Here is a 9,928-nt window from a genome sequence, read left to right as displayed (position 1 = left end):
TGTTGGAATATATATTAAGTATTACACATGGACAGGATGTTCCCCATAAAATTAAGGTATTCCACACACCCAGAGTACACGCAACTGTCAAATAGAAATTACTGCTTTACCTGTAATAAGCCATACAACTTATCAATTGACCGACAATGCCACTACAATTTAAAAAGTTTGTTCATAGACAAAAATGAAAATCATCATTTTGATGAAAAAATGAATTGAAATTGAATATTTCCCAAAGATTAAAAGAAAAGTATTATCTACCCCAGGAATAATAAAAAAAATTATTTATAATGGGTCCATTTTCAATAAAAATCATTGGTCTTATGAAATGGATCCCAAACAGACATGCATAATATAGACCTTCACGAAAGCCCCCCCCCCCCCCTCTTATTTCAGACACACAAACCCAAAAGATGCATTTTGGGGTCCAAAAGAGACGCAAGGTCACATTTTAAAACTGCCTTATAGACACCTATTATAGTAAAGCAAATTTGACTGGCAGTTTTGCGAATGGCAAAAATCTAAATGCTGTTTGTCAGCAAGTTCAACTTATATTCCAAGTGAAAACAATTAATTAAACGTTTAATAAAAATTAATCAAAATCAAACTACATGAGGGACTATTCAGGGTATTCCTACTAAGTTGCACCAAAAGGGTATCTTACTACACAAAATTAATCCTTGATTCTTCAAAGTTTAGTTTAGCCATAATAAGTATATAAAGCAAAAAAATGTCACAAACAGTGCAGAATAAGTCTGTTCACATTTTTAGGCGAAATTTATATAACTAATTATACTGTTGAGATAGTGTCAAGACATATTTAAGACTGTCAAGAATGTGTCTAGACATATTCAGACATTATTTAGAATGTCAAGAATATGTCAAGACATATTCAGACATTATTAAGAATGTCAAGAATGTGTCAAGACAGATCGAGACATTATTAAGAATGTCAAGAATATGTCAAGACAGATCGAGACAAATTTAAGACAGTCAAGAATTGGTCGAGACTAATCCAGACTCTTATCAGATGATACAGGAAGTGTCGAGAAATTTTAAGACAATGTTCATACTGTCAAGACACTTGTCAAGAAAAATCAAGAACCTTATGAGACAAATTCATACAATGTCAAGATTTTTTTAAAATTATTTAGACAAATCAAGAATGTCGAGTAAAAATTCATGCAAATTCAGACAAAAACTGGTCTTTTCAGACTTTTTGACTTTTGTAGTGATTGGTGGTATTCGGCTGTTCCCCATTTCCTTTCTCAATTTTATGTATTACAGATTTATCAAAAATCGTTACGAATGTTGCAAAGTTTGTACACCAAAAATATACTTAAGTTATTTTATAATTATACATATCAACTCCGTTTCCTAAACTTAAACTGTCAGTAATTCATTCAATCAATATTTTATTTTTTATTCATCATCATTATTAGTGCAAAATAATATTTATATAACACCATGGCAAGACGAGCAAGTTATGGAATTATGATTTCAAATTCAAATGTAATTTCCAAACCCAAATCTAGGGTTTCTCGTAGGCCTTTGCTACCATTCACAATCTGTGGAGGGGGCATAATTGTTTTTTTCTGACATGCGTCGTCGTCAATTAAACAGCTTAACAAGACTTGTTAATTTGTCTGTTGTCCTCATGTTTTGCCTGAAAAAAAATGTAAACATAAACGTTAATATAAATGTAGGATTAAAAGAGTGGTATATGTAGATTTTAATAAATCTTTATGCATATTTGTATAAATAAAAAGATGTGGTACGAGTGCCAATGAGACAACTCTCAATCTAAGTCAATGTCTGAAAAATTAACAATAATAATAATCAAAGAACGATCTTTAACACGGAGTCTAGGCATAGATTAACTAAGCTGTATTTGGCAAAACTTTTAGGAATTTTGGTTCTTAATGCTCTTCAACTTCGTACTTGGCCTTTTCATTTTTTTTTTATTCGAGCGTCACTGATGAGTCTTTTGTAGACGAAACGCGCGTCTGGCGTATATATATACACAATTTAGTCCTGGTATCTATGATGAGTTTATTGGCTCATATCGAACATGCATGTAATTAATGATTTTAAGAAAGGATCTTAAATAGTTACTGTAACTATTGGTTTTGTTGCTTTATTTCTACTTTATTGCATATCATCTTAAGTTGAACTTTTATAGTTAAATGGTCCACCCTAAATTGGTACTTTTAAAATTAGCTACTATATATATTTGTCTTGTAAGTCCTGATATCCATGACTTCTCTTTTGTGTGTTGGTTGCTTAGCGTCCAGTGGCAAATATTTCATGCATTTTCAGGACTATAGCTTGTACTTTGTAAATACAGCTGTTTCTCAAACCACACCTCTTTTGGGGAGATTTAGAATATTTATAGAAAATTAATTTTGTTTACATACTGGTTCCCAGTTATGCTCTCTGTGTTCCATCTCTCATAACTTGGGAATGTTACCAGTAAATATACACTTGCATATTGTTTACATTGAAATATGTGGTAACTCTTCATTCTTCATTCGAGGTACAAATGTAGGGGTAGTTAAGAAAATTAGTGTTAGTTTAAACTCAGAAAAGTTCAGGGCATATAAACGTTGAAAATATGCCACACAGACCTATATTTTGACCTTTGAAAAAAATTGTAGTGCATATGAACTTTCAATTCTAGGATAATTCAAAACTTCATAGTAAAAGTGGTACAGTTTTAGCCGTAAAAGGAGTTCCTATGGGAAATTGCATTGTCAATATTTACATAAATGCAACCTTTAGTGTATGGTTATAGCATGGTCTTTAATCTGCTTGATCTCATCTTTTTAAACTGGTTTAGGGTCTTTTCCCTCTTTAATAAACTTATAAAATTTATATCAGCAAAAATGGGAAACGTTACTCAACTCCTACTGACTAGTATAATGAATGGGATAGATGGAGAGGGTACTAAGTAGGTGTTTTAAAGATAAAACAAACAAAAAAACATACACGCTACAACACGAGTGAGCTGTTAAACATCGAGTCATTTAGTTTCGCCATTACTGAGAAAAGTGTGGTGAAAAACGGTTTGCAGGACGAACAGACTTCGAATTGCAGTTAAACCGAGTTTATCTTATCTTATATAACTTATGTTTTAAATACATATTTATAGTATAAACCATAACCTATAAAAGTTTTAAAACATATTTGAAAATCAGTCACACGTCAATCGATATTAAATATGAAAAAATAATATTCTTTTGATGAACATTTAAAATTCAATCTTCATTCACGTTTTTGGTGAACAGTTTATTTGTCACGAATGGGACAATAGATTGCAGACGAACCATGGGCTTATTTTATGAGAACTACAGATTATTTATAGATGACATATTTTTAAATCAAATATTCAAATGACATCTACAAAATCTGGATCATACCGGTATGAGTGTTCAAATCCATATAAGTATGTCTATAACAGGAAACGAACACATTTTACTATTTTTCAATAGAGTATGACAAAATCACATTGTGGTCAAGCAGACTGATGACAAAAATTTATATCAGCAAAAATGGGAAACGTTACTCAACTCCTACTGACTAGTATAATGAATGGGATAGATGGAGAGGGTACTAAGTAGGTGTTTTAAAGAAAAAACAAAAAAAAACATACACGCTACAACACGAGTGAGCTGTTAAACATCGAGTCATTTAGTTTCGCCATTACTGAGAAAAGTGTGGTGAAAAACGGTTTGCAGGACGAACAGACTTCGAATTGCAGTTAAACCGAGTTTATCTTATCTTATATAACTTATGTTTTAAATACATATTTATAGTATAAACCATAACCTATAAAAGTTTTAAAACATATTTGAAAATCAGTCACACGTCAATCGATATTAAAAATAGAATTTTAATATGAAAAAATAATATTCTTTTGATGAACATTTAAAATTCAATCTTCATTCACGTTTTTGGTGAACAGTTTATTTGTCACGAATGGGACAATAGATTGCAGACGAACCATGGGCTTATTTTATGAGAACTAAAGATTATTTATAGATGACATATTTTTAAATCAAATATTCTAATGACATCTACAAAATCTGGATCATACCGGTATGAGTGTTCAAATCCATATAAGTATGTCTATAACAGGAAACGAACACATTTTACTATTTTTCAATAGAGTATGATAAAATCACATTGTGGTCAAGCAGACTGATGACCAAAAAAAAAAAAGATTTTCTTCATACCTTATAGTGTAAAATTTTGAAGCATTAATTTGATTGATAGCGTCTGACCCCTCCGCCTTTTATTTAAATGGTTGCTCCCTTAGCACTGTATGCATGTGTATGCACTGAATGTAAAGTATTATGCGTTATACTAACCATGCGCTCTGTCATATGCCTCAATTGTCGCAATAATTTCTGGAGGTAGACCTCTCTTTCTATTCGGAACAGGAGACCAGGTGGAAGGTTCCTCGTTATACTGATTATTTGGTGCATTCGGAGTTTTAGGCTGCGGTGCCGGTTTCGATAAAGCAGGAACCGATGCTGCAGCAACCACTCCCGCCTTAGCTACTGGGGCATCACATGCTTCTACTGCTGGTGTTGGTGCTCTTTCTGGTTTAGGAGATTCAACTTTTGCTGCTGCGCTCCTAGCGGGGTCTGATGCAGCTACCGCAACTGCTTTAGTTGCTGGTGCCGGTTGCACAGGAAGTGGTTGAGGTGTTGATGGTTTTGGTGTTGGTTTTGATATTGGCTCAGGAATGGGTGACTTGGTGCCTACAACTGCCGCTGCAACCACGACATTTTGTATCGAGGCTGATCGTTGGCGCTCGGAGGATGGTGGTTTTGGAGTAGCCTGTTTTGGTATTTCTTCTGGTTCCTTTTTAACAGATTTATTACTGACTACAGCTGCTACAATTATACCTCCTGCAATGACGGCACCAACTGGTGGCAGATCTGGAGAAGGCGACCTAGACCCTATAGGAGTATAAATCCTCCTAACAGGACTTGGATTGTGTACTGGAGAAGCACGTCTGACTGCTGCCACAGCTGCAGTTTGTGTTACTATTTCATGACTAGGTGATTTTTCAGGTGTTGGTGATTCGATCTTTTGCACCGCCCTTGGTGCTATGACGTAAGCTGATGGTAAAACAGTTTCCTGACGTTCCTCAGGTTGATATATCGGAGTTTGTGGTTTTGCTTGAGTTTGAGATTTTGCAATAACAATAGGAGCAAACATGAATGCATTCGGAAGAATTTCCTCTTGGCGTTCTTCTGGTTGATACACTGGTGTTTGTGGCTTTATCTCAGCCTTTTTGGTAATAGCAGGTCCGAAAACGAATGCAGTAGGCAGAACTTCCTGTTTGCGTACTTCTGGTTTATAAACTGGTGTTGGAGGTTTTGCTTTTGCTTGCGTTTTCCGAAGTGCCTTTGGTAAATAAACGTACTTAGTTGGAAACTTTACCTCACGTCGTGTTTCTGGTTTATAAATCGGTTCTTTAAAATCTATATCTCTTAAACTTGCTTCCCTTTTCATGTCTTCGTTATTATTAAAATCTTCTCTTTTTTGTTTTCCTCTACGGTATCTGAACGGATAATAGTTTTCTGGAGTTAATTTATAATCAACACTGCCTTTATACGGTACTAATTTTCTATTAATGTAATAATCTTTGTCCATCTGATATTCTTTATATTCATAGTTTCGAATTTGAGGCGGAGGAATATATTCATACGGTCTAAACGTATGTGTATAAATTGGTTTATCCGGCCATTCTAATCTTGTCTTCCGTTTCCGTTTTACGGGTTGCGCAGCTGGTCTCTCAATAATTGGTCGTGGTTTCCTCTGTTCTGTTTTCGTAGGTTTATATTCGTGATATTCGTATTCTCGTATCTTGTCATATTTGTGAATTTTGTCATATTCGTGTATTTTATCATAACCATGAATATGATTATAGTCGTGAACATGGTTATAATCATGAACCTTGTCGTAAGAATGTATTTTATAATCACCCGGTGTCGTGTTGAAATGTGATTTTGAGTAAAACATTATGATTTAACTATCCTATTTTAATAAGTCTCCAAAATTGCAATAGATTGATAGAAAATATCTCTGCACTCTTTTAGTGTTGCTTTTCCTAGTTGATCTGAAAACAGAAATCGGAAAAAATATTATTAATATCAAGCATGAATCGTATATCTCGATACAAAATTAATTTTTTGGTGTTTGATGCATTTAAAGACGAAGTTTTTTCCGACCAATTTTCCTCGTCACATCCTAGATATAATTAAAACACTGGCCAGAGATACATAATAACAGTTCATTGAAGCTGTCAATTAAGAAAAAAACGAAAATAACTTTTCAACGCTAGCTCCCTTGTCCAGATGACATATCGGGCCCATTTCATCGACGTGTTTCAGCAGAATTGACTAATTATTTTGAACAGAATTATTAAAACGATTATCGACTAGTATATTTTAGAAACTGTAACTGTTACTGGTTTTTGTTTATCGCGTTCTGAAAATATAATTGATTTTCTGTGTGGCTTTAAATTTATTTTCTTTCAACATTCCTGACGATGAAATGGTAAAGACAGGAAGGCACTGTGGTACCGTTAAAGTCCGCAATACCTCTAAAGTCTTTGGACAAAGCACTGCCGACACATAAAATATTTTCATTTTTATCCTAGCACTTAGTTGAAATCACTATACTGACAGACTGTAAATACCCGATGGTAATATTTCATCATTCTAAGCTTGTCTCGCACTTTTATACCCTCATAAGTTAAGATAACCTACTTCGTTTATTACTTTCAAAACGAAAAAAAAAAGATTGCGGACATATTGATGCCACCTGAATCGTTTATAACCTTCAATATGAAAAAAATATTACGAACACAGTAATGCCACCTGAATCGTTTTATTCCATTTATTAAAAAACAAGTTGCGGTCATGTTGATGCCACCTAAATCGTTGATAACCTTTACTATGGATAAAATGTTGCGGACACATTGCTGGCACTTAAATCGTTTAAGACCTTCACTATGAAAAAAAGAAAAGGGACTTGTGATACAGAAAACCCATCAATGAAATAACTGGGAAAACATAAGAATAAAACCATGTACATTTCCTTTTTCTAGATACATGTAACTAAAATACATACTACATAATGTCCTTAGTTTTTTCATAGACATATTGTTTTATACGAGTATAAAATATGCGCAGATCGTTTATAGAAATTTCATAAATATGAAACCTCTCTTTCAAGATTGAAATACACGTCAACAATATACATTTTAAACCAGTTTCTTTTGTTGTATTTTTTTTTTATCTCGATCAAAACAATAATCATCAGAAATTTAGGTAACATTCTTTTTATTTCATTTTCATTATTTTACATGTATTTAATAGCCTTAATGTTTTAGCTTACCGCAAAACGACGATTTTTTTTCAGCAACCAATGTGGGATAAAATATTCCTTAAAGTGTTCGCCAAAAATATTTATGATATACTCCTAAATATTTATCACAAAGACACATACGTCACTGCATGAACTAAAATAAACCACGTTTCAGGCGAATTAACTTAAAAGAATTATAAAAGAAAATGGGGGTTACGTAAAATCAAGAATTATTTGGAAAATTTATATTATGACAAATAAGAAAAAATATATTTCAAAGAGTTTTCAACTCAATATGACCATTCAATATTCAAAAATAATTATTATTTTTTGTTATATCTTTAAATTTTAATGGTTATATTTTATAAATAAAATTGAATTACCCTAAAGGTACCCCATGCATTATATATGATGACATGATTTCCTTTCACATCCTTATGAATACACTTCTTTTGTAAAACGAATGTTTATATTGGTATCTATAAGCAAAGATCATCCAACCCTGCATCGTTTATAATAACTTTTATGTACTTGAATTGAAAATTATGACGAAAAGTAATAATCTTTAATTAAAGTGTATGATTGAAGATTTTACATCTGAACAACAATATATTCAAACTTTCATTGTCCTGGTATTTGTATATAGACTTTGATATTTTTATTCTTCATGTTTGTTTGCAATTATTATTGTTCACTTGAAATCGTGTTCATATTCAAGACTTGATTTGATCGATTGATTCATAATCAAACTTTTAGGCCATATATCTTTCAATGACAATGGTGTTCTTCTTATTATTAGTATTCCCCTACAATTGTTGTTTGGTTAATATTTGTATTAGAGTCTATTAAATTTTGCGAAACTAAAAATAGCGCATTTGATTGGATTGTGGAATTGACCATCTGATCATGATCAGGAGCACGCCAACATTCCGGAAGGGCGTAGACGTCCGTTAGTCGAAAAGTGATCATAGAGGGGGCAGTGAAAATAACAACACAATAGGGCTATTATTTTACCTCGACATGAAAAACGATGAGATCATACAGTATATATAAATCAGCATGTTTACTATAAAAAAAAGTTCAGAATCTAAAGGACCAATCAGTATTTATTTCTTTAATAGTTGTATGTGTCACAGGAACATTTTGTTTCCATCGCTCTTTTCGTCCAAGGGCAAGTATTTCATAAATGTTCAGACTAAGAACTAATTGTTTGTTTTTCGTCCAGGGACAAATATTTCATAATTGTTCAGGATGAGAACTAATAGTTTGCTTTTCGTCAGTGGCAAATATTTAATAAATGTTCAGGATGAGAACTGATTGTTTTATTTTCGTCCAGTTGCAAAAATTTCATAAATATTCAGGATGAGAACTAATAGTTTGCTTTTCATCCAGTGGCAAATATTTAATAAATGTTCCGGATCAGAACTGATAATTTGTTTTTCGTCCAGTGGCAAAAAATTCATAAATTTTCAGTATGATAACTAATTGTTTGCTTTCCGTCCAGTGGCAAATATTTCATAAATGTCCAGGATGATATTGTTTGCTTTCAGTCCAGTGGCAAATATTTCTTTAAAGTTCAGCATGAGAACTAATTGTTTGCTTTCTTCCAGTGGCAAATATTTCATCAATGTTCAGATGAAAACTTATTGTTTGCCTCCGTCCAGTGGCAAATATTTCTTTAATGTTCAAGAGAGAACTATTTATTTGCTTTTCCCCAAGTGGCAAATATTTCATAAATGATCACTGTTTGCTTTTCGTCCAGTTGCAAATATTTCTTGGATGTTTAGGATAAGAACTGATTAACAATAACTATAATATGCCATACCTGTAATATGGGCGACTGGTATGAACTTGAAGGTTAATGTCATTGGAAAATGAGGGTATATTAGATCGAAAAAGAAATCTAGCTTTACTATAGATCACCTTATGATCCCTAATAGACTTTTGTTACTTCAATGTGAAAAGAGTGTGGCACTATCTTAACACCATGCATCGGATTTTGACCGAACGTGCCGCGAATTTAAACACCTCGCACCGCCAAACGAATGTCTATCTTTGGGTAGGGTTAAGCTGTTGATCGGATTACCCTGATTCTAGTTGGGTTAACAAAACTAATAAGACAATCAAGTGAGGTCAATCAAATATTAATAATTATTCCAAAATGTTTTGCCAATACAAATTTACATCAAGAAATTTAAAAAAAAAGGTTCTGAAAGCATACGTAACTTTCTCATCAATGAAAAGACTTTTCTCTCTCATTTTTGTTTTTTTGCCATGTACACGACGTTCAGAGGCAAGAACAAAGACTGATCAATCAGGAGTAGGAATAATGTGCAAGTTTTTGGAAGCAAAATGTATTAAAAGTATTGTATTGATGACATTTCTGTACGCGTACAAACTTTCATTTTATTTCTATTTATTGTTCAAGTCGTGTTTAAGTAATGGTCAATGTTTGTGTTTACTTATTTGTTCAATGATGGATACTCAATTATTTGCTGAGCTGGCGTGAATGGAACATCAATTGTTATTCTGTTTTTATTTG

At 32.8% G+C, this 9,928-nt stretch overlaps 1 protein-coding gene across 1 annotated transcript; it reads right to left on the bottom strand.

Annotated features, from left to right (window-relative positions):
* Positions 1 to 1,406: 1,406 nt before the first annotated feature.
* LOC143053620 (uncharacterized) lies at positions 1,407 to 7,545 on the bottom strand. Its single transcript, XM_076226411.1, has 3 exons — positions 7,417 to 7,545; positions 4,371 to 6,133; positions 1,407 to 1,666 (listed from the first exon to the last, which is right to left on the bottom strand). The coding sequence occupies exons 2-3, from the start codon at positions 6,034 to 6,036 to the stop codon at positions 1,656 to 1,658; spliced, it is 1,677 nt and encodes a 558-aa protein (XP_076082526.1). The 5' UTR covers positions 6,037 to 6,133; positions 7,417 to 7,545; the 3' UTR covers positions 1,407 to 1,655.
* Between the last annotated feature and the right edge of the window lie 2,383 nt (positions 7,546 to 9,928).

This window comes from Mytilus galloprovincialis, chromosome 12 (genome assembly GCF_965363235.1).
Source record: "Mytilus galloprovincialis chromosome 12, xbMytGall1.hap1.1, whole genome shotgun sequence".
NCBI classification, from domain to species: domain Eukaryota; kingdom Metazoa; phylum Mollusca; class Bivalvia; order Mytilida; family Mytilidae; genus Mytilus; species Mytilus galloprovincialis.
This window is presented reverse-complemented; position numbering and strand designations above follow the sequence as displayed.

Bases quoted from the DNA above. Each gene is read 5' to 3' on its own strand.
- LOC143053620 (XM_076226411.1), bottom strand. From the start codon at position 6,036: ATGTTTTACTCAAAATCACATTTCAACACGACACCGGGTGATTATAAA.